This window comes from Tetrao urogallus (genome assembly GCF_951394365.1).
Source record: "Tetrao urogallus genome assembly, chromosome: 1".
In the NCBI taxonomy this organism is placed as follows: domain Eukaryota; kingdom Metazoa; phylum Chordata; class Aves; order Galliformes; family Phasianidae; genus Tetrao; species Tetrao urogallus.
The window spans coordinates 143,283,634-143,311,626 of record NC_136813.1 but is presented as its reverse complement, the minus strand read 5'-3'; the positions used below and the strand labels follow the sequence as shown (position 1 = coordinate 143,311,626).

General features: G+C 52.3%; 3 protein-coding genes across 3 annotated transcripts; 1 reads left to right on the top strand and 2 right to left on the bottom strand.

Moving 5' to 3' along the window:
* Positions 1-42: 42 nt before the first annotated feature.
* Positions 43-9,038, bottom strand: TRIOBP (TRIO and F-actin binding protein; the record flags this gene model as incomplete). Its single annotated transcript, XM_079532736.1, has 13 exons — positions 8,820-9,038; positions 6,471-6,527; positions 6,076-6,144; positions 5,623-5,712; positions 5,299-5,408; positions 4,148-4,700; positions 3,801-3,911; positions 2,252-2,399; positions 1,729-1,840; positions 1,480-1,639; positions 1,191-1,304; positions 846-932; positions 43-204 (listed from the first exon to the last, which is right to left on the bottom strand). Exons 1-13 carry the CDS (start codon positions 8,823-8,825, stop codon positions 43-45), a joined length of 1,779 nt encoding a protein of 592 aa, XP_079388862.1. The 5' UTR covers positions 8,826-9,038.
* An 8,701-nt stretch (positions 9,039-17,739) lies between these two features.
* On the bottom strand, positions 17,740-21,192 carry NOL12 (nucleolar protein 12; the record flags this gene model as incomplete). Its single annotated transcript, XM_079533274.1, has 6 exons — positions 17,740-17,911; positions 18,344-18,438; positions 19,380-19,522; positions 20,676-20,724; positions 20,923-21,028; positions 21,116-21,192. The coding sequence occupies 6 exons, from the start codon at positions 21,190-21,192 to the stop codon at positions 17,740-17,742; spliced, it is 642 nt and encodes a 213-aa protein (XP_079389400.1).
* Positions 21,193-22,069: 877 nt separating this feature from the next.
* On the top strand, positions 22,070-27,444 carry LOC306957832 (arf-GAP with dual PH domain-containing protein 1-like; the record flags this gene model as incomplete). Its single annotated transcript, XM_079549168.1, has 11 exons — positions 22,070-22,157; positions 23,168-23,298; positions 23,636-23,727; positions 23,812-23,894; positions 24,188-24,300; positions 25,183-25,329; positions 25,728-25,811; positions 26,158-26,220; positions 26,514-26,585; positions 27,097-27,328; positions 27,416-27,444. The coding sequence occupies 11 exons, from the start codon at positions 22,070-22,072 to the stop codon at positions 27,442-27,444; spliced, it is 1,134 nt and encodes a 377-aa protein (XP_079405294.1).
* Between the last annotated feature and the right edge of the window lie 549 nt (positions 27,445-27,993).

The window sequence follows — 27,993 nt, the reverse complement described above, 5'->3', positions numbered from 1 at the left end:
CCCAAGCCTGGAGGGAGCATAACAGCCCCTCAGTGCTCACCGTTAATTGCTGATGCTGTTGCACAGTGTTTCCTTCTCCTGCAGGGCTGCCATGGCCAGGCGCAGATGCTCCTTCAGCTGCTCAATCTCTCGCTCTGAGCGCACCTTAATATGATTCAGCTCTGCATAGACATCCTGGTATTTCCCTGAGGCAAATCTCTTGTCCTGCCAGACAGGGAGAAGAGTTAGCAACTCTCAAGCTGGTATTCAAGTGTCAAGGTGAGGCCAGTGGGTGAGGGAGGACACAGCCCAAAGCCTGAACCTCAGCCCAAACTGGGCAACGATTTCACAGAACCATACAACAACCCAGGTCTGAAGGGACCTTGAAAGATCAGCTGGATCAATATTTTGTGGGATAAGGAAACCTAAGTGAGCTTATTGAGAACTCTGTCCAACTGCCTCTTGGAAACCTCCAGTGGTGGGGATACCACCATGTCCTTGAGGAGGTTGTTCCAATGAATCACTGTTCTCAATGTTAAAACAAAACAAACTATACATCAAGATGAAACTTCTCTTGGTAGGGCTTACACCCACTGCTGCTTGTCTTCTCCATGGGGCTCCTCATGGAGACAGAGCTCCACCCTCCTTGTAGCCACACTTCAAGTAATGGAATACTGCAATGAGGCAGTGTCGCTCAGCAAGAAAGCAGGGACAAGGAGCACACACGACACAAGGGTTTGACCTGAGCATCCAAATGACCCTGTCTGAAACCTGCAGCCACTATGCTGCCTCCTAGTCCCTCTGCTTTGCAATAAGAGAGAGATGCAATACCCAGCCCCAGCCAGCAGACCCAGGGAAGCACCAACCTTTTGCATCATCTGCAGCTCCTCCCGGAGGCACTGTACCTCCTTCTTCAGGTACTGGAGCTCATTCTCCTTCACACGCAGCAGCACCTGGCTCAGGGGAGAGGAGCAGGCGGTGACTCAAGGCAGGGGGAAGCAGAGAGACACAGCCTGGGTAGAGGCCGTCCTCCCTAGCGCAAGTGCGGTGGTGGAGGAGGAAGGAAGCGGGAAGTGATGCATGGTGCCCCGGGAGAGACACGCAGGGGAAGCTTGCGCACCTCCTTCCTGCACAGCCCTGCAGCCTTGCGTGGCTCCCAGTCCCCTCTACTCCGAGCCCAAACTGCTGGGGACATCCTAAGCACCCCATACCTCCAACTCGCAGGAGTTGCGCTCATTGTTTTGTGGAGATCGGTCCCCAGAGCACCGTGAGGTGATGAAGCTTCGCAGCTTCCCAATCTCATCCGACAGGCGGATCTGCAGCTCCTGCAGGCAAAAAGGCAGATATGGCACAGCCACAAGGCTCTCTTGTTACTGTCCTGGCCCCAGTAACATATTGAGAGGAGAAGAATATGAATAAAGAGACACCCCATTTAGACAGGGGCAGTCCCAGAATGAGGATGCTCTGTGGTCCCTAAGGGCAGGGAAACCCTTCTCTTGCCTGGTTCTTCCGGAGGAGCTGCTTCCCCTCTTGCTGGCAGCGCTGCAACATCTGTTCCCGCTCCTCTGCCTTCTCTGTTAGCTGCCCAATTTCCAGGCACTTCTGGGAGTACTGCTCTGACAGCACCTGCAGCTCCCGCTTCAGTGAGTCTACATCCAACCTGTCAGAGAGGCACAAGGTTGTGGCTCCTGTGCCATCAACAGGCTCTGCCCAAAGCACTGAGCCAGGGAAGCAGGAGAGACTTCTTACTGATGCTGCTTCTGGAGGGCGTCTGTGACAGAGCCACACTGCTGAAAGCTTCGTGTCCTGCCCAGCTCCTTGTTCATCTCCTCCCGGTGGGCCTTCTTCAGTGCTTCAATGGCTGCAGAGAGATGCAATGGGAGACACGGGATCAGGCTATGCCAGCTTGGGCACATCTGGAGAAACCCAGCCACGCAACTGAGCCAGCTCTTGGTGCCTCAGGCTCAAAGATGTGCACTCTGCACTTCCTCCTCCTTTACCTTTTGCCCTCTGACCAACTCCCACCTCCCAGGATTATCCCAAAGCACCGAGTGCTGCTAAGGAGATTAATAAATGGCGTCCCAGCATGACCAGACTTCGCAGCACAGGCGGGAGAAAAGCCAAGCTTCCTCTAAGACCAAACAGCAGGCTCAGCAGTGGGACTCAAGTTACAAGACTTTTGGTACAGGAAGGTGGCAGGTTTCTGGCAGAAGTCAGAGACATTTGGGAGAGGTGGAAGGAAGTGGGGACATGACTTGCTTCCTGCTCCTACCTGCCGCCGTTGCTGCAGCCTCCTCTGCAAGGAGCCGCTCCTTCTCCTGCCGCAGCCGCTCCATTTCTCGCTGGTGGTGCCTCTGCAGCTCCTCCATCACCTGCTGGTGTGACGACTCCATCTCAGCCAGGCTGCGCTCACAGGCCTCCTGTCACGCAGGGGAAAGGACAGTAGAGGGAAGGGTGAGGGATGTGAAAGTGGCAGACACATTACAACACGGAGCTGACTTGGGACAGTCAGGTGGGATATTAGGGCAAGGTTCAGGTTGAGGTTAGGAAAAGGTTCTTCACTGAGAGGGTCATTGGGCACTGGGACAGGGCTGTGGTCATGACACTACATTGACAGAGTTCAGGAAGCTCTCAAGGTTTGAATTTTGGGTAGTCCTACGTGGAGCCAGGAGTTAGATTCAATGGTCCTTGTGGGTCCCTTTGAACTCAGGATACTCCGTGATTCTTTGACTCTAAGACATGTGGACAGGAGGACAGGCACCTTGTTGGGATGATGCTTGACTTTGCAAACCCCTCCCTAGTCCAGGGCCATTTGGAGACAAGTGAGACCCCTTTCTGTGATGTTTTTTTCTCCTGGTACTTTGATCATGAAACACAAGCATTCAGCTCACAAATCTTGTGAGCCCTGCATGCTCTGGAGAGGAAAAAACATTCCTCTTCTATTACAACTCAGCCATCAAGAGATGCCAAGACCCTTCTACCAGGATGTACTGCTGGAACCGCATCCACTATTTGCCTTTTAAATAAAGCAGCATCCCCAGAATCGATGGAAACTGAGCCTCTGCTTCAGAAAAGTGACACCTTCCCCTTGGCTGGGCGCTGTTACAGACACCTCCCTCCCTGTAGCCTGACTGCTAGCGATCTTCTTGCACAGCTCATACTTTTTCTGGTGGCTGGCCCTTTCAATGCCTAGTGCTGTAGATAAGTTGTGTTACAGCAAAGCAAGAGATTCCCATCTTGGACTCATGCCCCAAGGCCCTTGGGGAAGATTTGCCTGCCATCAAATGAGGCCAAAACATTATTCTTGAGAAGCCATTGAATTCACCAACTTGTTCTCCCCCTCTTTCAAATGGTACTAAGGCAAATTGAGAGAAAATGAGACCTTTTGGGAAAGGTGAAGTTCAGCCTCAGGAAGAAAAGATGCTGTTTCTCCCTGCTCCTTTTTGTTTTCTTTTGACCACATGGAGACCCGTGAGCTGTAAGTGCAAACTGAGATCGCAGAGTACCAGTGAACTGCTCCATGTGATTTGTGCTTTTATTTGGGCTGGGTGCAGCCAGTCCATTGCAAGAGGAGCTCACCAGGAACCCAAATTCCCTTCCCTCAACTGTGACAGATCCTGAATTCCTGACAGCATGTGCGCGCCACTGCCTCCTGCCAACTCCAGCCTCTTTAATACGCACTCCAGCCTTTATGTAATCAACATTGATCACAACCGAGCCTATTTGTGGCCACCATGGCAACCCAATGATTAGCGATACCTGCTTGGCAATGAGTCCAGGCTCTGGCATTTCCCAGCCTGGGGCTCACCCATCCTGCTCACCTGAGAAATGTACCCCCGGGGCACGTGGCCATCTCCCTGGGACTTGGCAGCTTCCCGAAGGCTCTCGTTTCGGGCCCGGCAGGACTCCAACTGCGCCCGCAGCGACTGGACCTGTGCCAGGGACAGAAGAGAGATGCTCAACCTCTTTCCCAGGGCTGGGAGGTGATGTGTTTGTTGACTTGGGAACAGTTCAAGACAGGAGACAGCAAACACACTGCCAGGAAACAGAGATCCACGCAAGCGATGCCACCAACACTGGTGGCCTTGCTCTTCTGCAGAGCCACCAGGGAGGCACAAAGCTGCATGGATCACGCCCCCCAGAAAACCATCTTCCAAAGTGCTCTCACCTCCTTTTTCAGTGCCTCATTGGCATCTCCGTGGTTCCCCTTGCCCTGGTTCAGCAGTGTTGTCAAGGGCACTCGCCGTGAGTCCTTCAAGGGCAAGCGCTCCAGCTCCAGCCACTTCTTCTCTATCTCCTCGTTCAGCCGAACTCGCTGCTCCTCTGTAAGTGGGGCAGCAGGCAAGTCTGGCTCCTCCACCTTGCGGGACAAGTTTCCCCCTGGGCCATCACTGTTGGAGACCCTGCCGTCAGGACTCTCAAACCACTTGCGCCTCTCCTCTGAACGCACTGCCAAATCCCGCTCTAGATCCTCATGCTTGGACACTCGCTCTGACACCCTCAAGCTCCCTCTTGTCCTCGGTGGGGACCCCTGATTTTGGGGATCCTGCTGCAAGGGGGACAGTTCTACGTAGTCAAAGGCATGGCGTGGCCCATCCGCTTTCCAAGTGCTGCCTTTGGTGCTTCCCTCAGAACTTGGCTGCTGCTGCTCGTCCACTCGCAGTGAGCTCTTTGGTGGGATGCAGTTACGGATTGTGTTTTCCTTGTTGCAGTCAGATAGCCTGAAACCACAGCAATAACATGTGAAGGACAGGCACTGCAAAAGAACAGACAAACAGCCCCCTTGCATTGCTGGTTAAACGCAAGGCTCAGCTTTTGCTCAACTCAGCCTTGTGAAAAACCTTGTGTGAGAGAAGAGTGGTTGCATCACATCACTTGGCAGCTCTGTCTGCATGTATGGGTAAACAGGCTTTCCCCAGGAGGTGGGGAGGATTCACCCTGAGTCTCAGCCAAGCTCCAGCAGCAAAATGGAGATGAAAAAATGGGTTTTGGGGCAGGCTTCTGCGGGCAGTGCGAGGAACTGCTGGTTTTCCAGAAAAAGGTAGATGCAATACTGAGGGAAACTGTTTACTGGTGATAGGTCAGTAGTTGGACTATATGACCTTAGTGGTCTTTTCCAAATTGAACAGATGCTACGATTCTGCTCAATATCTTCCTGGTAGACAGGAGCCTGCCAAGACGCTGTGCCCCCAGAAAGCATCACCTCTGCATGCCCGTCACTCTCATCATCACTGCCCTGCTCCACCCCTCCCAAGGACCTTTCAGGTGTCCTCCTGAAGAAAGGAACAAGCAGGAGACCCACCAGCAGGCAGCTCTTACTTGGTGACATCTGGAGCACTAACAGGGCGCACGTTCTTCTTCAGAGCCTCAATCCAGTTGCGCCGGATGCCTGAGGTCATGGCTGACAGTGTGAAGATGGCATCCTTCGTCTGCAGCAGAGACAGGACACGGGCTCTGTCACCACTCAGCAAAGGGGCAGCTGGCTGCACTCTAACCCTTTGAGTGCTGGACACACCACCAAGTACCCCTGCCATCCTGACACCATGAAGTTTACACTGCCCAAATTTCTGTGTCGGGGATGCAGACGGGGAAGGAGCAGCCATCTCACCAGGCATTCCTCAAAGCTGCACTCCAGGCACTTACGTGTATCTGGAAGCCATAGTTGCGCTGCACCGCAAATTCTGTCACATCTGTGCAGGAGCGGAGATCGATTTCGCCATCAAGGTCATCAGCCTGAAAGCACAGCCACCCTCTAGGGTGTAAGCAAAGCCCATCTCTTAAAAAGACCCTGCCACCTGCCTGCACCCTAACCAAAGCATGGGAAGAAGAAGAGTGGCAGAGCACCAGGGCAGCCCAGCTGCCCCCATGTCAGCCTTTCTCTTCACTTCAAACCATGACAGCCCCGAGGGGCTCTTCAGATGGAGAATGATGGGTCAGAACAAAGTCTCAAGGAGATGCTAGAGCTTCACCGGAATGGGACACATTCCCTTGTGTAGATATGAGGTGCCTGTGCTAGTGATAATGTTACTCTCCCTGTCACTACGAGGACAAGGGCAGGAAAGAACAGAGGGGTGAGGAGACACCACCCATGCTTACCTCCTCGGCGTTCGAGTCCCGGTAATATCTCAGGCTCGAGTCGGTCAGCACGAACCAGTGTTTCTTCCACTGCCAGCAGATGGGTTAGGGGGAGGGAGGGGAAAAGACAGGAGGGAAATGGATAGACAGTTACTGAGGGAAGTGCAGGAACAAGGAGGAATGTGCTACCCTATGACCTCTCCGTTTCTAGGCTCTGCCCCCCTTTTCTAGGACCCTTCCAAGTCCCCGTAATAATTCTCAGCTCAGAATGCACCCAATACAATGCTGGGTCTCTCAAGCATGAGTTACCTGCAGCAGGAGCAAGCACAACGAGAGGGGAAGGGAAAAACCACTGCTCACACAAGGAACTTGACCAATAGGGCTAGGGCAAGAAGTAGGCTCCAGGTAGGGCTTACCTCTCCTGGCTTGTCCAGGATGGACATCCATCCCTTCTTGAAATTGAGGAGATCTGGCTGGAGAGGAAAGGACAAAGCAGAGGTTTAGTGCGTGCCGGAACCCACAAAAGGTTTCTGCATGCTGGGGGAGCGGGAAGCAGAGTTCCCATAGGGGGAATAAGAAAGAAGAAGAGCCCCACACTGCTTTGAGGAAACACGTGGGGGTTTAGTTTAGGACCCAGTGGTGGAGGAGGACTGCATTTAGCAATCATTCCTGTAAGAGGAAACAGGAGATAAGGAAAGAGTAAAGAAAAAAAAAAAAAAAAAAGGAAAAATATGCAGCAGGGAGGTTTCTACAAGGTGCCTTGGAGATATTTATTCAGAGATAGAAGAGAGAGATAGGGGTGAGGAAACTGTGTGGAAGGGAACACGGCTCTGTCACAAGCCAGGCCAGGCTTTGGAGAAGGACACAGGGAAGCAGGCACATTTCGTCCCAACCTGGGCATCCATGCCCCAGGGGTACCTCCCACAGCACCTTCCCCACTGCTCACTTATTACAGCCTTATAGCAGCTCACTATGAACCAGCCCTCACCACAAAGGCGCAGGAGGCAATTTAACAGCTGTGAAAACACACAGCATGTCAACGCTTTGCCTGAGGCTGGAGATCAAATTGGAATTACAACCAGAGCTGGAGAACAAATCCTGCCTGAGATGCTGGGGACTTTGCTCCTTCTAGAGCCCACCCTCTGCCCAGCCCTGGGCCATGGCTATGGAGAACAAGCAGGGTTTCCTCCAGCTCACTCCCTTCTAAAAAGCTCCCCCCCCCATTCACCTCCTCCTAACCTCACGCCACTTGTCCGGCATCCCAACCAGTTCAGCTCCTTCCAGAAGTGCCGTGCTGGAAAGCTGACTCAGGGCAAATGCTCTCCCCAACTTCGCCCTCAGCCAAGCAGGCTGGAGCTGCTCCTCCTCCCAGCTCTGCTGCTCCAGCTCCTCCCGAGCTGGCAAATAACTCAGCCCACCACTCAGCTTCGTGTAAAGTAGGCACGAAGAGCAGAGGCGGTGAATGGCTGGGGACCACGTGCATCCCCTCGTCCACTCCCCTAGACCCGGACATCCCCACCGCCCTGCAAAAGTTCTTTGAAAATTAATTTCTTCCCTGTGGCGACAGCTCCACCCTTTGTGCCGTTATCCTTTCCAATCCAGTGACTTCAGCACTGACTCCAGGCTGGGAGCGGCAGGAGGGAAGGAAAGGAGGTGAAATGTTTGGCGTGACCTTCTCTCCCAGCACACATGTGCGTGGGGCAGGAGGGCCAGACACACTGCCCTATTACTGCCAAGGGCACAGCACCAGGGCCAGTAAAGTCCCCAAAGCACACGAATGGTGCAAGACACAACCAGCCTCTTTTTCCCTGTCTTCATCCTCGTAGGCACAGCTCTGGCACTGTCCACAGTATTTCTGGTGGACAAGACACCAGTCCACAAAGTGCTTAAAGCTGCTTTTTTCTCTTCTCTGTCTACCGCTAATTTCAGCTTTGTACTCTGGAGAGAAGCACTTGGGATAAGGGCAGAGAACAGAGCGAGGTTTGAGCTGAATCCCCCGTCAGAGGAAAAGGCCAGGGCAGGAGGAGGAAGCGGGCAGGAAAGCAGAGCTATCCGGATATCTGGGGCTGGCTCCAAACAACGAAGATGTGAGGATGCAAGAGGAGGCACCAGGGGGATCCAGCACTGAGCAGGGGTGATGGCTGGTGCAGGGAGCTGGCTGCCTGTTCGGGCTGCCACGAGGACACAAGGGCTGAGATAACAGCCTGCAAGTATCTTAAGAATGTAAACACCAAAGAAGGAAAGGAGATAGGGTGGGAGTGGAAGAATGACTCCTGGGTGGTACAGAGAGGGCAGGGGGAAGAAACGGAGGATAGAAGGCAACAGAGCTAGAGCTCCAGGCCGCGGTTCCAACGGCTTCTCGGGCTACAGAGCAACACTTCGCTCTACGGGACAGCGGCGGTGGAAGGGACCTCTGGAGGTCACCTGCTGCAGGGTGACCTCACCCCGGGCCGCCTTCCCTCCATCACAAAGGGGTTCCCGGCGGCCCCAAAAGCCCACTTCTTCCCCCAAAGAGACGTGGCTCGGCTAGGAAAGGCCCCCAAAGCCAAAGCACAACGCCGAACCCCTCACCGCCCCTCCACACGGGGAAGGCCGAGGGCCGGCCCGTCACCTCCACCGCACCCCACCCCCGACCGGGAGCACAGGCAGCCCCGGTAATCCCGCACCGCCTCAGTGCCGCCCAAACCCCAGCGGGAGATCCCCCCGGAGCGGGAACAGCCCAGGGGGAGGAAGCAGAGCGCCGCGGGGCCCCGTTCCAGACTCACCGTCATGGCGGGGGCGCGGCGGGGCCGGCTGCGGGCAGCCAGGGCGGCGGGGCGGCTTCAGCGGCCGGGCGGCTCCCGCAGCCCCACCATGCCCGCTCGCTCCGCCGCCCGCCCCGAGCTTTTCCGAGGGTTTTTTTTTTTTTTTTTTTCCCCTTCAAACTTTTTCTCCTTTTTTTCCTTTCTTTCCTCCCCTTCCCACCCCAAACTTCCTGGGAGGGCCCGGCCCGGCCCAATGGCAGCGGGTGGCCTCCGGCCCGGCCGCCCCCTTCCCGCAGCCAATGGAGCCGACGGGGCGGGCGGGGAGCCCCGGGCCCTACCTTAGTGCGTTTCTCGCTGGTGCTCCCGTGTGGAAACCGGCTTCCCGAGGAGCTCTGCGGTGCTCTGGAGCTCCCATCCAGCTGCGACTGCGGGGAGAGAAAGCGAGAGCTCAGCCTGAGCCTCTGTGTCCATCTCCTCCTGCGTCTCCCAGTGCTGGAGCAGAAACGCTGCTTCTCAGACCTCAGGAAAAGGGATGTGCTGGTTCCACACCTGGCAGACAGGTCCCTGCCATTTCCATTTTCACCCCTCCCAACCTACTCCCTTCACTACTAGAAAGACATGGAGGCCCTGGAGTGTGTCCAGAGAAGAGCACCGGAGCTGTGAGGGCTCTGGAGCACAAGTCTGATGGGGAGCAGCTGAGGGAACTGGGGTTGTTCAGTTTGGAGAAGAGAAGCTCAAGGGAAACCTTACTGCTCACTACAGTGACCTGAAGGGAGGTTGTGGTGAGCTGAAGGTTGGCCTGTTCCCCCAGCTAACAGCGATTGGGTGAAAGCAAACGGCCTCAAACTGCCCCAGGGGAGGTTCAGGTTGGATATGAGGTGGTGCAGTCAGCATCCCTGGAGGTGTTCCAGAGCTCCAGGTGTTCCCACTGAGGGACGTGGTTAGCGAGCAGTAGCTGCAGTGATTCTGTACTCACGTGATATACGAGGAATTTCTTGTTCTCCCAATCGCTTTCCAATGGTTTCTCTGGGTTGTTTGAGTCATGGCTGTGCTCAGCCCCCTTCCAATCATCCTCCAGTTTCTGTGCTGGGCTCTCAGGCCTCCTCCAGCTGTCATCCGGCCGTGGCCAGGCATCCGCATACCTAGCGGGGCTCCTCCAGTCCCTTTCCAGCTGCTGCATCAAATCCATGTGGCACGGTGACTTCTCATGCGCCCTCCAGTCTTTCTCTGCCTTCTGAACCTGGCAGGCATCCCCATGGCCTTTCCAATCCTGCTCTGGTGGCCGCGTTGGGCTCATGGGACGCAAGGGCTTCCCATGGCCTTTCCAATCCTGCTCTGGTGGCCGCGTTGGGCTCATGGGACGCAAAGGCTTCCCTCGGCCTTTCCACTCATTGTCTGTGCCCTTCCCAGCATGAGGAGGCTGCAGTTTATCCCGGAGGTTCTTCCAGCTGCACTCCAGCTGTTTCCTGGATGGGTCCCCCCGTTGTCTCTCTGCCCCCTGTGCAAGGCCAGGCTGAGAGGTCTCCTTTTGGCTTTTCCATGTGCCATCTGTCCGTCCTGTAGGACTCATGGAGCGTGGTGGCCAGGCTCCTCCCTGCTTGCTTCCATCCATGCTCTTCCCAAGGCTTGGGGGGTGCAGGGTGTTCCCCCAGCTTTTTCTCTCACTGGCTTTCCCCATGCTTCCAGCCTGCCAGGCAACTTGGCTTCTCTCTGCTCTGTTCCTCCAGTCCTTCTCTGTGTGCTGGGGAGGGCTCTGAGCTCCTCCTGCCCTCTGTTGCAACCTAGAAGCTGGGCTGGGGGATCGTGGGCTGTTGCTTCCCCTCTCCAGCCGCTGAGTAGGACTTGTGGGCTCCCGGGGCTTCCTCCAGTCCCTCTCTGCCCGTGGAGAAGGGCACATGGGGCGCAGGGGGACCCCGGCCCTCTCTGTTTGTCGAGCCGGGCTGGGGGAGCACCGGGACTCCTTGGAATCTCTGCTGCGCGGCTCAGGGTGCCAGGAGAGCTGCTGACCCTGGGGACACACAGGACAGAGAGCAAAGGGAACACAAGTGATAGCAAGGAGGGAAGTAAGGTGGCATGAGAGCTGGGAGACAAGTTGGTTGGGTTATGAAAGGTGTTGCAGAACCTGCACCCCTATGCATAGAGCCAGCTTCTATCCAGGAGAAGCCTCTTGGACCCAGGAATAGGGGAAAATGTGGCAGGAGAAAACAGCCAGGACTCACCTCCCTGGGCAGGCTGGGGCTGGACTGCCTCCGAATGACTCTGCCTTTGCTGGGTGGCACTGGGGTCTTGCCATCCAGCCGCTCCACGCGGCCCTCCTCCAGTGCCTGGAAAGCCTCCAACGTCTCAGATTTCCTGCAGGCACACACAGCCTGTCTGGCTGCTGACTGAGCCCCACTCCAGGCCTACATCTCTGCCCGCCCCAGATGTTGGGGTCTCCACCCTATTGCTGTAACCATCCCAGCTTCCTCATCCACATCTCCTTCATGCCATTTCTTTGGGTCCTCTGCACTTTGCCCCTTCCTGTCTCATCCACTGCCTGGTCCCTGTTACACCTTTGTATGCCCCATGCCACCATTGGGCTGCCAATTTTGGAGCCACTTCTGCTTCTCCTGCTGAGGACTCACCTGGGGACCTCTCGGCATCCCTAATCCTACTAGGATTTGGGAGCTTCTTTCTCCTTTCCCCATTTCCCAACTCTACAGCATGTCCTGCAGTTCCCAGGACATGGCTGGGAGCTTCAAAGCCGAGCTGTAACCCGCAGCCCTGCTCTCTCCAAGCTATGAAGTGACCTGTGGGAACAATCCACTGCAGAGCTCTCTATTGCTCCTCACCTGCGCTCACAACCAAACATCCTCTCCACCTCCACTCGGCCAGGGCTGAGCGTGCGGGAGCCACGGCGGTCAGCAGCATCCCCACGGCCAAGGCGCTTGGGTTTGGGCAGGTCTGCCAGCACCGTGTACTCCTGCCTCTCCAGCACACGCTTCCCCTCTGTGCCCCCAGCACTGGGATGCCCACGGGGCTCCCCAGCCCTGGAGGAGGATGCCAAATGCCTGCTGCTGCCTGGACCAGGAGAGGAGCTGCGGCCGGGACGAGGTACAGAGGAAGCCCAGGAAGGGTCAGGTTTTCGAGGTTCCAATGAGAAATAGCCACTCTCTATGCGATGCTTTGCCCAGCCCTCCTTGGGCTTCTGGCTGGCAGGAGCACGCTCTGGAATGGAAAGAAGACTGTTGAATGAGTGGTGTGTAATGCTTCTCTGCCCACAGCAAAGCAGGGCTTCAGGGTTAGGAACAGGGGGTCAGAGGGAAAACCCAGACTGCATGGTGGGGTGGGAGCACAACAAAGCATGTAGGGAGGCAGCAGCACCATGTTTCATGGTGAGCACACCAAGAGAATCCCACAGGAGAGCAAACCACATGTACCTGCTTTTGGCACAAAGACTTCTTTCCTAACGCTCGGAGCCTCTGTTCTCACCCAGGATCCAGAAGGAAAGGGCTGACCCCACCTAGCTCTGTCCACCTGCAGCTGTGTGTTATCCTTGTGGCCTCTGTAGCTCATTGTGTCCTGCTTGCCTGATCCCAAAGTGGTGTCCAATAGTCTGGTCATCTCCCAGCCCTGACAGACAAATAAGACAGGACTTTGCAATGGGGCTACAAGTTACTGAGCTGGGATGGGGCAAAGAGCATGTGTGAGAAGTGAAGAGTCCCAGCTGACCCCCCCAGCATTTTGGAAGCTTCTGAGTATGCCCAGCAGAAGTGGCTTTGAGGGGACGAGGAGGCTGGAACCACCCAAACCAAGACAAGTGCCCATCTCACCCTGCCTTCAGTGTGGCTGTGGGGCTCGGTGCTGGTTTCTCCATGCTGGCCCACAGTGCTGGGGCCGAGTGGGGGCTGTGCCCTGCTCTGGTGCCAGCTGTGGAGCAAGGAGAGGACAGGCAACTGTCAGCATGGCTGCAGAGCCTGGGAACAGGGAGCAGTCACGAGAAACACAGGCAGAGAAAGCGCTCAGCCCTTTTTCCCTGGCAGAATATAGAATCATCAAGGTTGGAAAAGACCACTAAAGTCACCCAGTCCAACCATCGAACAATCACCACCATGCCTACTAAACATATCCCTCAGTGCATCGGTGATATCTCACCCCATTTTCCCCATCTTCCCCCTCCGTCAGCCTCTGCCACTCACCGCTCCACGCCGTCTGCCCGACCCACGCAGATGTACACCTCGCACTGCGGTGCTACGATGCGGACGGAGTCCCAGGGCCCACCTGGGTCTGCGTTGGTGCCGTGCCCCGCCACCTCTGCGTCATGCTCCTGCGAGGAAGGGGGGGATGCAGCCGTGCCATCGCCGTGCCAGATATGAAAACACATGAGGATGAGGACTGGGGGAATCTCTGCTTGCAGCCACCCTCCAGCATCTCCCCCAGGCCCATTACCTGCAGGGTTTAGGAGCAGTGGTAGGGGGCTTGCCTGCCCTCCCTCTGGCATCTGGATACGCTCAGAGATGGCTCTGAGCAGATCGCAAAGGGCTGCAGTAATCTTAGAGGGCCCGGGGGCCAGGGGGAGAGGGCAAGGAGGAGGGCGGGAGGCTCATTACTATTTCATGATCCCCGGCCTGGTGCTCCAAGAGGACAGCGAATGACACGAAACCCTCTGTGAACATGAAACCGGCTGACGCCTGGAGGGATGCAGCGCTCTGCAGCCGCGTGGCTCATGCTGGAGGATGGGGTCAGACCCAGCCCTGCATCACATGAGATGTATCCCCTTCCACCTTTCCTTCCAGGAACAGCTCACTGCAGCCCCAGGGAGATCTGCCAGTATCACGTTTTAGGTAAGAATCATAGAATGGTTTGAATTGGAAGGGACCAACAGGCCTCAAAGAGAGTTGAAATCCAGGGTGGGTTCCTACCTTGCCATTCCCCCTTCCCTCACCGTGCTATTTACTTGCACGTATCTGTATTGCTTCATCCCTCCTTCCCTTCCCAGGATCTACGGAGCTTCTCATAACTGCATCCGGAGCCTCCCTGCCAATGTGGCTCCAGCTCTGCTCCAAGCACAGTTAAATGATGGACACCGTGAGCCTTTGTGCTAGGGATTTCCATCTCTACAAAGTCCCAGGGCTGAACAAAGCAGCTCTTGATGTGGCATTCATGGCCTGCAGGTGGGATGGAGGAGCTCACCTGGGCAGCATGCGAGTGAACCCTTGAGGCACGGAAGCAGTGTTGGCACAGGTTCCTTGCAAATATGTTGGCTTCAAAGTTGGCACAGGGTACATCATTCACTGAACCTGGCATCCTCCATAGGGATGCAGGTGCTCTGGCTGCTGGGCTACAGGGAGCAGCTAGGAGAAAGAAACAGCAGCGGAAAGCTGAGCTTTCAGCTCCACATCTTCAGGCCCCTATGGAAGCACAAATGTTATTCTCAGACTGAAGCTTGCTGCACTAGGCTGGCCATGCTAGAATCAAAGGGCATCCAGATGCAAGGCCATCAGTGTGACCCACGCAATAAAAGGGTACGTAGCAGCAGGAGCCTTCTTTTTTTAGGAAGGGACACTGCTCTGCATCCTTCAACAGGTTCTGATGCAGACAGCCTGGGGAAGGCACGATTTCTTGATTCACCCACTGAACCCAAGCACTCACTTGCAAGCAATGCAGAGAGGAAGAGCCCAACATCCAGCCGTGCCCACTGCTTGCCACACGTGGTAGGAACCCAGAGCATCCCGCTGCCTGATGAGCAAACCGTTGCTCCCTACATCCCACAGGGCTTTTGGGGCCCACCGTTGGCCTCCAGCACTCGTGCAGCCGTAGGTACCCTTCCCGGTGCACCCCAGTACCCCCAGTACCTCCACTTCCCCACGGCTCCCAGCACCGCTCTCCCCGCCGAGCTCCCCTTTGAATGGAGCTCCCCGTGGGAATTGCGGGCAGCCAAGCCCCGCCCACTGTCCTCTCATTGGCCTCGACAGGGCACAGATTTGAATATCGCCCTCTGAGTGGCTGCGTGCCGGCGCGCCGGCGGGCACGTGTGCGGGCACCCACGTGTCGTTGGCAGCGGTTGGGCGATCGACCCGAGCGGGCCGAGAAAGCAGTGGGGGGGGGGGCTGTCGCTTTTTCCTCTCGTCCCCATCCCCTGCCAGAGAGCAGGCCTGGGGCTCCTGCCCCAGGAGATGGTTAACAGCTGCAGGATGGATCTGCAAGCACTAGGACTCCTAGTGCTAACCAGCTCCCTTGGCTCTCAAAAGCTCTCATCCCGCACCCCGTGAGGTTTATCCTCTGTTCCTTTCTTGCAGCAGCAATAAGACTGCGCTGCATGCAGCCTTGAGCTCCGTACGCTCCACAGGAGCAACACGGCACACCTCGCACACATTGCAGCTTCATCTTTGCACTGAGCTCCAGTTTCTCCGTGACTATTTGACCTCCCTGTCTCATTTTGATCCTCTGTAATCCCAATCACATTTTTGTGCATGCATGTGTGCAGAATCACAGTCTAGCCAGCAAAAGCCATCATGCACGGACACATCATATTGGAGCTTCACATCCTTTTCGTGCGAGCTCTTGAACAGTAGCACCACCACCACCCAGGTCCCCTATCTCTGGGGACATGGCTGTGGCTGAGTGTGGGCATTGGCCACAATTGGGTGACCCTGGGGCACACTGTGGTCATGGTGATGACTTTTCAGTGCAGCAGCCACACTAGCACGGTGATTTTTGCAAGTAGGACATATACAGAAGCAGCTTCCTCATCAACAGCTGGAACTCATTTGTGAGCAGCCAGAGGGAAAAAGCAACAATAACACTGAAAACTGTCTTGAAAAGGAGGGTAAGCAGCAAATGACACAATGACTCTCGCACAGAGAGACTTTCAACCACATGCTGGATGTGCCTGGCAACTGCTTCACACATGAACTCGTGTATGAGCTGCTATCCTTCACCCAGCATATCCTGGAGTAGCCCAATTCCAGCCCTGTGCATAACAAAGCGGGCGAGGGATGAGTCAGTAATTCACATTACAAAATCAAGCTTGAATCAATCAGATGGAGAAATCAATAGCACAGCAAACAATACTTGTGGTTAACTCCATATAGGATTTAATGGTTCTGCTTTCCCACTTTTTTTTTTTTCTTCCCCCTGAGCATGGAAGGCTTTTCAGGATTTCAGCTGTGGCTTGAGAAAGACTCAGAAGTTATTAGGGCCAGTAATTCTTTTAAATCACCTGGCAGCAAAACAACAAATACCTCAGTGTTGCTGAGGCCACTCTTAACATCCCATCAGGCTTATAATGAGGTATTTCAACACCGTCCCACTGTCATTCCAGGCTTCCACAAACCCAACCCAAAGTTCACACTCCACGTTTCAGCAGGATTTGCAGCATGACAAACACATGGACTGCAAACAGCGGCCATTCCAGCTTCAGGGCAAACTCCTTGGGAGGCAAAGTGCAAGTCTCATTGTGCCTCTGGTCACCGTGAGGCACCAAGGAAAGGGGAAAAACTGCTGTACTGTACAACCCTGACAGCTAGGATCCAAGCATGCCATCAGACTGTCAGCCTTGCCCACAAGTTGTGTTTCTGCATCTCTGAAACAGCTAAAAAGTGAAGGTGAGACAGGAACAGGCTAGTAAGCTGATGCCTCCACAAGGCCTCCAACATCAGTTCAGTTACTTTTTTCCCCTCCCGTTTCTAGCACAGGCAATTTGCTTACTCACCCACTGCCACGTTTCCAATTTTCTGGTGTGGGTTTTGGCCACAAAGGCCTTTTTCCCCTTTGTCATTTCTGTGTGCTATGCCAGCACACACATAATAAGGGAAGATGCCCCATCCAGGTGCTGGTCAGAACCTGGCAGAGGCAGGATGGCCACTGCATCCTACAGACATTCCATGACAGAAGTCAGTGTGCTGCTCAGGCTCTTTTCTCTCCTCTGAAGATTGACTTTGTTTTACCAGAAGCATTCCTTACCCCAGCCACGCAGATGCATGGCAACTTCTTTTTCCATTCTCTTGAAGACATCCACGCTAAAACACACACACCAAGGTTTCCAAGCAGAAGACAGCCACCCTGAGGTAATGCACAGCCTCTGCCACTCCCATCCCAGAGAAGGCCACACACATGCACAGCAAGGGTAGTAAGGGATTTCATACTCCTCTGAGCTATCAGAATGAACATCGGCACATTCAGCAGACAATGGAATGAGCCATTCCTGCTCTGGCGGGTTCTGTATTACCACAAAAATAGCTCCTAGCTATTCCCTTTCCTGAGCACCAGTAGATTTTAAAGATTTTTTTTCAGCAATAGGAATCATTAACCCTGTTTCCAGCTGGTACTGGTATTAACATCCAGCTGTTATGCTTCAGTTAAGCCACATGTATTTCTCTTAGCAAAATGACTACACAGAATAAACTTACTGAATTTCATATGGGATAGACACCAAAAAAAAATCACAGAATGGCCTGGGTTGGAAAGGACCTCAAGGGTCATGAATCTTCAACCCCCTGCCACAGGCATTTGGCTGTGGCACAGATGAAGAAACATGAGACAAGATGACACCATATCATCCTGGAAAAAGAATTTACTGCACTGCAGAAATAGCAATGCATTGGTTCACAAGTGGAAGCGGAGCTCTTCCCAGTCTCACAGCCCTGACAGTGTGTCCGTTGCATTCAGCTTTAGATTTTCTCCTTTGATAAAGCCAGTTGAGGGTTATGCCATACAGAGAATCTGACCTCCAACAGAAGATTTCAGAGATTCTGTGGCACCTAGGTACTTAATTGGAGACCACTGCAAAATAAATGCAGTGTCTAGTGCCTGTGGCCAACACACAGCAGCTGAATAAGGCTGAACTGGGCTCAGAGAGCCAAGTAAACAAGGTCCTTGATCGTTACGAAGGGGTCGCAAGGAACAGCAGCCCAGCTGCTGAAAACAGTCCCAGCTGCAGCCCTGAGCACCTGGCTCTGCATTAATCTTGGTCGCGGCCCATTTTGCCCGTCAGTCTCCGTCGCTGAGTCTTAGTGGTTCGCCTCATGCTGGGTTTCTGGATTTTCTTAAATGGACCTTGCCCACGCTGGGGTCGCTTTCCTTTCTTCTTTTTCCGGCTGTGCATGTGCAGCGTGGCAGTAAGAGAAGAGATCCTGGGGAGGATAGGAAGAGAGAAATGTTTGGGCACCAAAGCGCGCTGCAGAAAGGTGATACTAAAACAGCAGCAGGACAGCCCTGTGTGGCCCAACAGGAATGGACACAAGTAACTGAATGTCCCAGGGGAACTCCACTGTGCTGGGCACCATCCGGACAGGACAGGAGAAGGACTAGACAAACAGTTCAGGGCAAAGCCCAACCTACACCACATCCACCTCACACCGCTGTTACCAAAGATCAGTGTGATAGAAACAGACCGACCCAAGCAGGCTTCCAGACTGCCAGTGCCCCCTGCTGGCTCCTGTCCACCAGCACCCAAGCAGCACAGCATGCCCTCCCAGCAATCACACCACTGACCTGGAAACAAAACATCTTCCTGATCAGCTCACGCTGCCCAGCAGCAAGCAGCTGAATGAATTTATACGTACTTTTCAGATAGGAAAGGGTTTCTGGACTTCTTGGGCATTGTTCTTGCAGGCTTGTTCACCACCTCTTCCCCCTTCTCTTCTTCTTCACTTTTTCCCTTAAAAGAAGAAACAAACAGATCTTTATGAACACATTAAAACAAGCAGTCTCACAATTCTGGCATTTTTGCTACTTTCTTGGCTTCATTCCTATTTGCAAAACACAGTAACAGATCAACACTTCAAATTTTACACGAGCCTTGTTCAAGTCTCAAGGTTTTGCTATTGCAGCCCTCCAGAAAGGGACAAGCAGCAGGAAGTCCTACATTAATCAATCAACTTCAACACAATCTTACTGGCCACATCTGTGAATCAGAAGTTTCAGCTTTTTCCTTAAATTACTATTAAAGTCTCCATAACCTGATTTTCAGATTAGAAGATGTCCTTAAAAGTGTAAAAGGTTAACTAATCAATACAGCACTTTCCCAAGGTGTTCAAATCCACTCACAACTCATAAAGATCAGAAGGATTGCACAAGTCAGTACCATAGAGCCTTTATGAAACAAACATGAGAACTCAGTTAAAATCTGTTTTGAGAACAGAAGCAACCACAAGCACAACCAAAAGATTTATTTGTGGTCCAAACATAGGATTGTGGAGGGCAGAATCCCTCCTCAGCCTAGCAGTAACTGTCCATGGACAGGTCACAGAAAATCACAGAGGACAGTCCATGCAGTGAAGCCCAAATTCTCATTACTAGCGTTATACCTGGTTTTACAATATTGTGTTCTCCCTGTCCAGATCTGTGGCACCTTCTACTAACATGAGGTTAAAGAGCAAACAATCCCAAGGCAGCTTAGAAGAAAGCTGCTCAAGGATGACATTTCTTCCTCTGCAGTGGCACAATGTAAGTTGTGGAGAAACGTGAAAATTCAGTTTCCCCCTTCATCTTCGCTCCTAGCCAGCTGCAAGCCTTTTGGCACATCCATGGAGTGCCAATCTAATTAGCCTCCAGAACATTTATAGTTGATGCAATCAGACAGTCAGCAAGAGGTGGTACCTCAGAGGTGGTCAGTCCCAGCTGGCGTGCACCTGAGAGGTCCAGGTCACTGATGGTTGTGACTGTTACAATATGGTTAGGGTGGTCAATGTTCACTGACTCTGTCCGCGATGTCACCAAGTGCTCCAGTTCATCAAACTCATCTAGAAAGACAAAAATATCAGCTTTTCACAAAGTACACTCGCAACAGCACCACGCAACACTAGATGCCTGGGCCAGAGTGGCTGGAAAACTGCATGGAGGAAAAGGATCTGGAGGTGTTGGTTAATGCCCAGCTGAATATGAGCCAGCAGCGTGTTCAGCTGGTCAAGACCAATGGCATCTTGGCTTGTATCAGAAATAGCACAGTCAGCAGGAACAGGGAGGTAACCATCTGCCACTGTATTCAGTTCTGGTGAGGCCACACCTCAAGTGCTGTGCTCAGTTTTATGCCTCTCACTACTAGAAATACATTAATGCTCTGGAGCATGGCTAGAGAACGAAGTGACGCTGTGAGGAGTCTGGAGCACAAGTGTGACAGGGAGCGGCTGAGGGAACTGAGGTTGTTCAGTCTGGAGAAGAGGAGCTCAGAGGAGACCTTATTGCTTTCTACAACTATCTGAAAGAAGGCTGTGGCAAAGCGGGGGTTGGCCTTTTCTCCAGATAAAAGCAATAGACAATTATGGGCAGCGGCTTCAAATTGCACCATAGGAGGTTCAGGTTGGAGGTTGGATATTATGGAAAATTTCTTAGCAATGAGTGGGGATGCATTGGAACAGACTGCTCAGAGAGGTGTCACTGTTCCAGCAGGTATATAAGGAAAGGGCAGATGTATTACTTAAGAACATGGTTTAGTAGGCTATATTGGTGATAGGTGGACAGTTGGACTAGATGATCTTACAGATATCTTCCAACTTAATGATTCTATGTTTCCTGCACTATCATGTAGGGGGTTAGGAGGTCCAGTCTTCGCATGCAGGGTTAAGGCATGAAGGGCAAGCTACCTCTCCCAGCCAAGATCTCAATGCCTTGGAGATACCCTCCTGCATGCTCCTTCCTGTCCAACCTGCCCAGTTTTGTTTCCCACTAGGGACAGGGGGCCCCCATTCAGCCGATCGCATGAGCTCTTGCCCAGCTTCTCAGGGGGACACGAGAAGAATGATGCAACATCCCTTTGGGGTAGGACCACTGTTACAACTATGCCTGCCCAGCTACAGGGGTTGTTCAGTTTGGTGCCTCTCACAGGCAGTTAACTCCTCTGATACCCATTCTGCTGCAAAGGAGCCCAAACCCTACGGGCACAGAGGACATACATACCAAGAGCTTCCTCCCTTTCACGCAGCATCTTCAGGTACTCCTTGTGCCTCTGGGAGAGACAAACAGGTCATTACAGCAACCTTGCTGTTATAAGCATCCATTCCACCCCAACCCCTCCACCCACGAGGTCCCATTCTCCCCCTAAGTGAGGGAAGGGAAGTACGAGGACCCCAGGAAACAGTTGCTACGTGCCTGCCCCACAACCCTGACATGGCAAAAGGTCCTTTGTCATCAGGAAGAGCTATACCTCCTCCTTCATCTTCCTCTGCTCTTCCTTCAGCTTCCTCTTGATCTCCTCCAGGGCCACCTTCCTCCGCTCCACCTTCCGTTTATGGAAGCCAGTCAGGTACTCCCTAAACACCGGGAACAGAGCAAACCTTCAGCTTCCAGCGACCCCGTTCCCCGCTCACTTTGCCACCTGGAAGCCCTCGTAACCTCACCTCCGCCTCTCCTCATCAAAAGTCACCACCAGCCGCGATGCCGCACTTCCACACCCCTTCTTCTTCTTCCGACCCATGGCTAGCCCACGCCGCCGCCACCCCACTTCCGGTCAGACCCCTCTTCCGGTCCAAGGAGTCCCCGCCTCTTCCGGTCTGCCCATTTCCGGCTCCGCACAGGACTGCCCTGTGGGAGGTGTGGCGCTATGAGGGCCGTCCCTCGGCCGCCATTTTGTGCCTAGGCGCGTCTCTAATAAAAACATTATTTCTAAGTAGTATGTCGTTGTGCGGTGGTGTGTGGGTTGTGCTACTTAGCCCGGGCAGGTGTGTGTGAGGGTAGATCTCAGCTCTGAGGCAGTCTCCGAGACGCGGGAGCAGTTGTGGTGGGGAGTGGTCTCGCTGCTGGCTGACTGGGTTGGCTTTAGCTGAACTCTTGAACCCCTCGTGACCTCCCGTCCTCGCTTTAATGAGTGTGACTCTTGCTTGGCGGCCAGCTGACTTCGGTGGAAGCTCCGCAAGTGTTGTGAAGGGAAGCGTTGGCAGAGTCAGCCCACAGAGCGTGGCAAGCACTGCCGCCTCGTCCCAGGTCACCTTGTCTTTATCAGCTCTCTGGCTACTGGGGTTCTTTTCCTGGCCAGTCCTCTCCCCAGCAGAAATGCGGAAAAACCAGTTCTGTGGTTAATTACTGCACTTCCCTCCACGCCCATGGGTTCGGCTGCCTCCTCCTCCTCTTTTCTCCCAGCCTGGGTGCACTTCGGCCTCTTTGCCCCAGCCTGTTCTCTGCCGGCTCAGGTGCACCATTAGGCCTGCATATTCATTCCATTAATCTCAGGGCTTCTCCTGCCCTCCCATCTTGTTCCTGCAAGGCCTGCTGGTGGCTCCTTCTCCCTCAGGGTGCACCGCAGGTGCAGAAGACACGGGCACCTGCACTGCCCAAGAGGGTGACAATTTGACACCATGGCTGGAGGTGATAAGAGCATGAAGGCCCTGAGGGAGGTGTGGAGAAGAGCAGAAAACTCATTGTGTGCAGACTGCGGGAAGCCGGGTGAGTCCCTGAGGGCTGGATCTTCTGAGGATGGGTCAGAAGAAAGGACTGGGTTTGGTCTCTAGTAGCCGTTGTGGCCAGCTCAGTGCCTTGAGGCATATGAGAATGAAAAGGAGTGATGTTAGGGGATGGTTGTTGGAACCTGTGCAAAGCCCAGCAGTGTTGTGTGAGTTGATTCAATTTGTCCAGGCTGCAGGGGGTCCCAGAGGTGGGGGAGTAAGGGAAGACAAAGGAGATGCTGCCACAGTGCTGGTGGAAAGAAGGACAGGGACGAGGTAGCGCCAAAGCTGCAGCACTGTGGATTGCAGTCGTGTTGGATCTCAGACACAAATCAAAGTCATGCCCAGTCAGGACCTGAGAAGAAAGTTCCCAGTGGAAACCTAGCTGCTCCAGAAAAAAGGCATGATTCAGGAGGGCATTGTCTTGTCTGTGACTCAGCTCTGAACTGACAACTTGCCATGGACAACCTGAGAGGTTTCTTGTACTTAAGAGCTTATCCTCTACAAAGGGTACCGGTTTGAAGTCTACCAGTACTGCTAAAAATGACCGTTGCATTTCTTCCAAAAGGTACACGTGGGTTGTACCATCCAAGACAAATTAATTTGTCTAATTAATACCACTTTACCTTCTTAAATTTTCCCCTGAGAATTCTGATTTTACAGTTGCTTTTCACTTCCTGAGCTAAATAGTATTGTGGGTTTGCTGTGTTGCACGAAACAGCTCCTGGAGTCTCAGATGATTCTTTACCCAAAGGGAATTTACAGAGCGCTTTGGAGTTTTCCAAGGTTCAAGTTAATTGAGATTCAGATTAAGCAGTTGAAGCAGGAGGAATGCAGCAGTATGATGTTTTTTCTAGACTGCCTTCTGTATGCTTGGTTAATTAGTCAGCTCAGCTGAAACCATGGTTACCAAGATCTCCATTTCTCAGTAATGCATCCTCATTTGAGGCATATCCCCCCAAGGAATTTACCACTTCTGGTCATACCTTCGCCCCTTTTTTATGCCCTCAGATCCTGACTGGGCATCCTCTACCTTGGGTGTCTTTATATGCCTTAGCTGCTCAGGAATTCATCGGAACATCCCTAGCATCAGCAAAGTCAAATCCCTGAAGATGGACCACTGGGATGATGCTCAGGTGCAGGTGAGAACTTTGTCCCACTGGTATGTTGGGGTTGAGTCTAGGCTGTACACCAACTCTTCTTTTGGCCTTTGGCCTCACAAAGTTGGAGATCAATGTAACTTCGCTACATGTGCGCAACTGGGGATAATTCCTCTTAAATTGCTGGGAGGATATACTTGCCTTGAGTGCCTCTTCGTGCCCTATTACTTTATGGCTGGCACAGATCTCTTGCATCTTATCTTGCCAACGTTTAGGGTCTTTATTGCTCATGGTTACTGATTTCTCAGTTGCCAGCTCCATCTAGACACAACATAAGTCTACATCAAAGAGAAGGCACTAACTCTCTTTCTAACTGCAGTTTCTGGCCAAGCATGGGAATGCTGTGACTAAGGCCGTGTATGAAGCTCACATCCCTATTTACTATTACCAGCCAACCTACAATGACTGCCAGTAAGTTGCTGCATACAAATGAAAAGGGGGATGGCAGTTCTGGATTGCTGTAGTTTGTTTCTAAGCTGTCACCTCTCCTTGTAGGGTGCTGAGAGAACAGTGGATACGGGCCAAATACGAACGGAAGGAGTTCACTGAGCTTGGAAAACAGCTACTGTATACAGATGGTAAGAGCAGGGCATAACTTCGGAATTGCTGCCTGTTGCCTTTTCTGGAAGCTTTTGAGCACCATGAAGAGAAAGCTCATCAAAGCTGCAAATCCCACAAGTATTCCCGAGTACCTGCCTGATAGGTACAGAGCATGGGCTTGGAGGTGTTTAAATTGTAGGAAGTATAGTTTGGCACTGCTGTAGGTTGTTTCCAAGCACGGTATTACCAGCTGGTGTTGCTCAAAACCATTTGCTTTGCTGGTGGATTCCTCTTGGGAGGACAGTCTTCAAACTGACCTTTCTACTCCTAGGGGTGAAGGAAGGCATCCTCTGGAAGCGAGGTCGAGACAGTGGGCAGTTCCAACCCCGCAAGTTCCTGTTGTCAGAGAGAGAGGGATGTCTGAAGTATTTCACCAAGCAGGATGTGAGTATAGTATATATATATATATATATATATATATATATATATATATATACAGTATATACAGTATATATAGTATATATAGTATAGGATGTGAGTCAACTCAGGGCTGTGGGGTTATGGAGACTCTTCTATCTCTGTGAGATTTCCTTACTCACTCAGCCAGAGATGGTAACACATCACAGAAGAGGGATTCCCTTCCAACTACTGACATTTCCCCTGCATCTTCACTTTGTGCTTCACCACATCCTTACCTCTTCAACAGTTTCTTTGCTCATGGCAGGGAAGCAATGGCACTTCCATGAGACTCCTCTTTTCTTGTCTCACTTGTTAATCTCCAAGTGCAGGACTGAGATACAGTCCTACAACCTCACTGCTGATCGGAAGGTTGATCTTTCACTTCATCCTACTCCGTTTCCCTGGCTGTACAACCCTGCGCTGTCCTTGGAACCAACCTCACCTTACTGTGAACTAAGTTGCCAAAAACACTTTAAGTAGGGCTTTTCTGCTAGTTTGTCTCCCTGAAAAAATGGGACAAATGCTAGTATACTGCCACAAGTGAGGGAATGGCTTAGGATAGGGAGGGCTAGGTGTAAAGTCTTTCCTTCTGGGGCCAGTTAGCCTTTAGACCAGGTCAGCTGTAAAGTCAGATGCACTTTCAGCATCTCACTGGTTGTCCCAGAGTAGGCACAGTTCAAATTTATATTGGAAGGGCTGAACCATTATTTGGGCGTGCCACATAGGAAAGAGAATGTGTACAACTGGGAAGGAGCAGTTAGTACATTTTTAAGACCTTCTAACCCTGCTTTATCCTACTAAGCCAGTCACTTAGATCACTTTCCCACTAGAATTGCTCATGCATGACCAACGCCATTCTGTTCTCAGGCCAAAGAACCCAAAATCAATGTCAAAATAGATGTCATCAATGCTACATTCCAACCAGAGAAGATTGGGAACCCCAATGGCTTGCAGATCACCTATCTCAAAGACAACAAGACTCGGAATATATTTGTCTACCATAAAAGTGGAAAGGTATATTGTTTAGCATCACACTGCAAAGACATTGAGGCTGATTGGAGAACTAACTGATACCGAGTAGCATGAGGAATGAGTAGGGATAGAAGGTGTGTGCATGTGTGGGAATTGCTGTAGGTAAACAGGTTGAGAATTCTGATTCTCTGTGTGTCTGTGAGAGAGTTCTGCTGCAGGGAGCAGAGCAAGAGCACTGGCTGAGTGGGTTTCTGTGGGAGGAGCTGCTGCAGAAGGTGTGCAGATGTACCGCTGTCTGTATGTGTGTGTGAGGGTGAGGCCTGGAGAAGGGAAAGCTGGCTGGTTTTTCAGCTGACATAACGTTGGGTGCAGCTGGATGAGTTTGAGTGTCTCACTGTGGCTGTCCCTAAGCTTTCTGTTCTCTCCTGTTTTGTTTTCAGGAGGTGGTGGACTGGTTCAATGCCATTCGGTCCGTGCAGTTCCATTATCTGAAGGTAGCATTTCCCATAGCCAGCGATAATGAGGTAAGGCAGCACTAGAGTGCAGTGCTGAGTCTCCTGCTGATGTTCAGTTGCTCTGATAAAAGAGCCCATTAGTTGTTATTAGATCCCCAGGCACACAAGTGGAAATTGCAGTATTTAGATAGAGAAGTGAAAAAGTGTGCATACAGGAGCCCGGGATGACAGAGAGCAGCTCATTTCTCCTATTTCTGGGCACTCTGGAGACCAAAGTGACTCCTAGCTAAGGCAGTTCTACAAACATGAATTTAAAAGGGAGCTTAATTTGGGCAAACAGAAGGAAGGCCATGGTGTTGGAAGTGAACAGCAAAGCAACATGGCTAAGTGAATGTTACTCTTACCTTTTTGTCAGATTAAAAGCCGGCTGACAAGGAACTTCTTGAAGGAAGGATACATGGAGAAGACAGGTCCCAAGGTGAGCTGCTTGGGGGTGAAGAAATCTAGCAGGGACCTCCCAGAGAGCCATTGATTTTCCTCACTCCATTGTTTTTCTCCCAGTTTCCCCATCCCCACCCTCTATTCTTTTGACACTACAGTGGGACTGAAAAATTGCTTTCAGTTCCTCACTCTCAGCTTAGAGGGAGAAAGAAGGCTGCTGTTAAGGCAGGGGCTTGGTTCAAGCAGCTGTGCTGAATTTTGGGCATCCATTCGCACTGCTCACGGCAGAGGGCACTGTCACCTTACGTATGTCACCTCTTCCCTTTACAGCAGAGAGAGGCTTTTAAGAAGCGTTGGTTCACACTGGATCACCGCAGGCTCATGTACTTCAAGGACCCTTTGGTGAGGGCGAGATCTGACCTCTGACAACTGTAGGCAACAGTGCTGAGGGCAGGGTCAGAGTGCAAACAGAGTCTTGCTTCTTTGCTTTGCTCTGTTGTAAGGGAGGCTTGTGGGTTTCCCAGTGGCTCTGAATGGACTCTAGGTCTTCCCCTTTCCATCCCACTTTGTTCATCCTGCACTTTCTTTGTTTGCTTACTGCCTGCAAACAATGGGAACCGGGAAGGTTGTGGTGCAAAGGTCGTGGTGTCAAGGGTGATGCCATGGAAGGTGTTGATGGAGAGGCAGATGCAGCTTTCCCTCTCTCAGACCTCTCGAGGTCTGTTTTCCTAAGTTTTCCTTTCAATCACTGTCTTTGGGCGTAGCCTTCCGGTTCTGAATGACCACCTTCAAGTCTTGTTGCTGCTATCTCTTTGATCCTTACCCATTCTCCTGCTGCCCGCAGGAGCTCTGCTATTATTAGTTGGTTCTTCTTGGGTACAGTTAATCCCTCTCTTTCCCTCTGGATGTGCAGGATGCATTTGCTAAGGGTGAGGTATTTGTGGGCAGCAGAGAGAATGGCTATAGCGTCCAGAAGGGATTGCCTTCAGGGACACAAGGCAACTTCTCTTGGCCCTATGGCATCACCATTGTCACACCTGACCGAGAATACCTCTTCACCTGCGAGACAGAGGCTGACCAGCTGGACTGGATCACAGCTTTCACAAGCATCATCAGCCAGGCCATGACACCACAGGAATATGCCAGTAAGTGCTTGAATGGTGTTTCCTTCTCCTCTTGCTGCCCTGCCACAGAGTATTGCCCTAATGCACTGCCTTTTTTCTTCTCTACAGTTGAAGCCTACTTCAAGTTTAAATCATAGGAAGCCGGACAGGAACCTTGCTGTAACTCAACTCTACCTGGTCCTGTTGAGTGGGCTATCAGAAGAGGAGAGAAGATTGATGTCAGAGAAACACAGTGCTATTGCAGTCTACTCTTTGAAGCACTTTTTTTTTTTTTTTTTTTTCTCTCCAAGAACAATCTTCTTTTTAAGCTGCTTCAAGTCCAAGACTTTGTGAGACTGAATCCTCAGTGCAAACTGTCAGTGGTAAATTGCTGTGATCTGACTGGATGTTGACAGGCCTTGCCTGTTGATAGGGCCTCAAAAACTTAGCACTTGCTGTGATGGACATGGGACCTAGCATCACATTTGCAGGAAACTGCAGGCAGCCTTATGCAAGAATGCACAAGGTTTAACCTTGTACAAGAAAACAGCTGCCTTACTGGAGATAATGCAGTTGGCTGTAGAGGCTGCTGGACTAGGAGAGACTTTCATTACAAGAAGTGGCTTCTCTGCTGGTGACAGAGATGTAAAACATCTGGTTATTTAATCAGCTAGAGCTACATTTGAAAAAGGTCACGTAAAAGATTT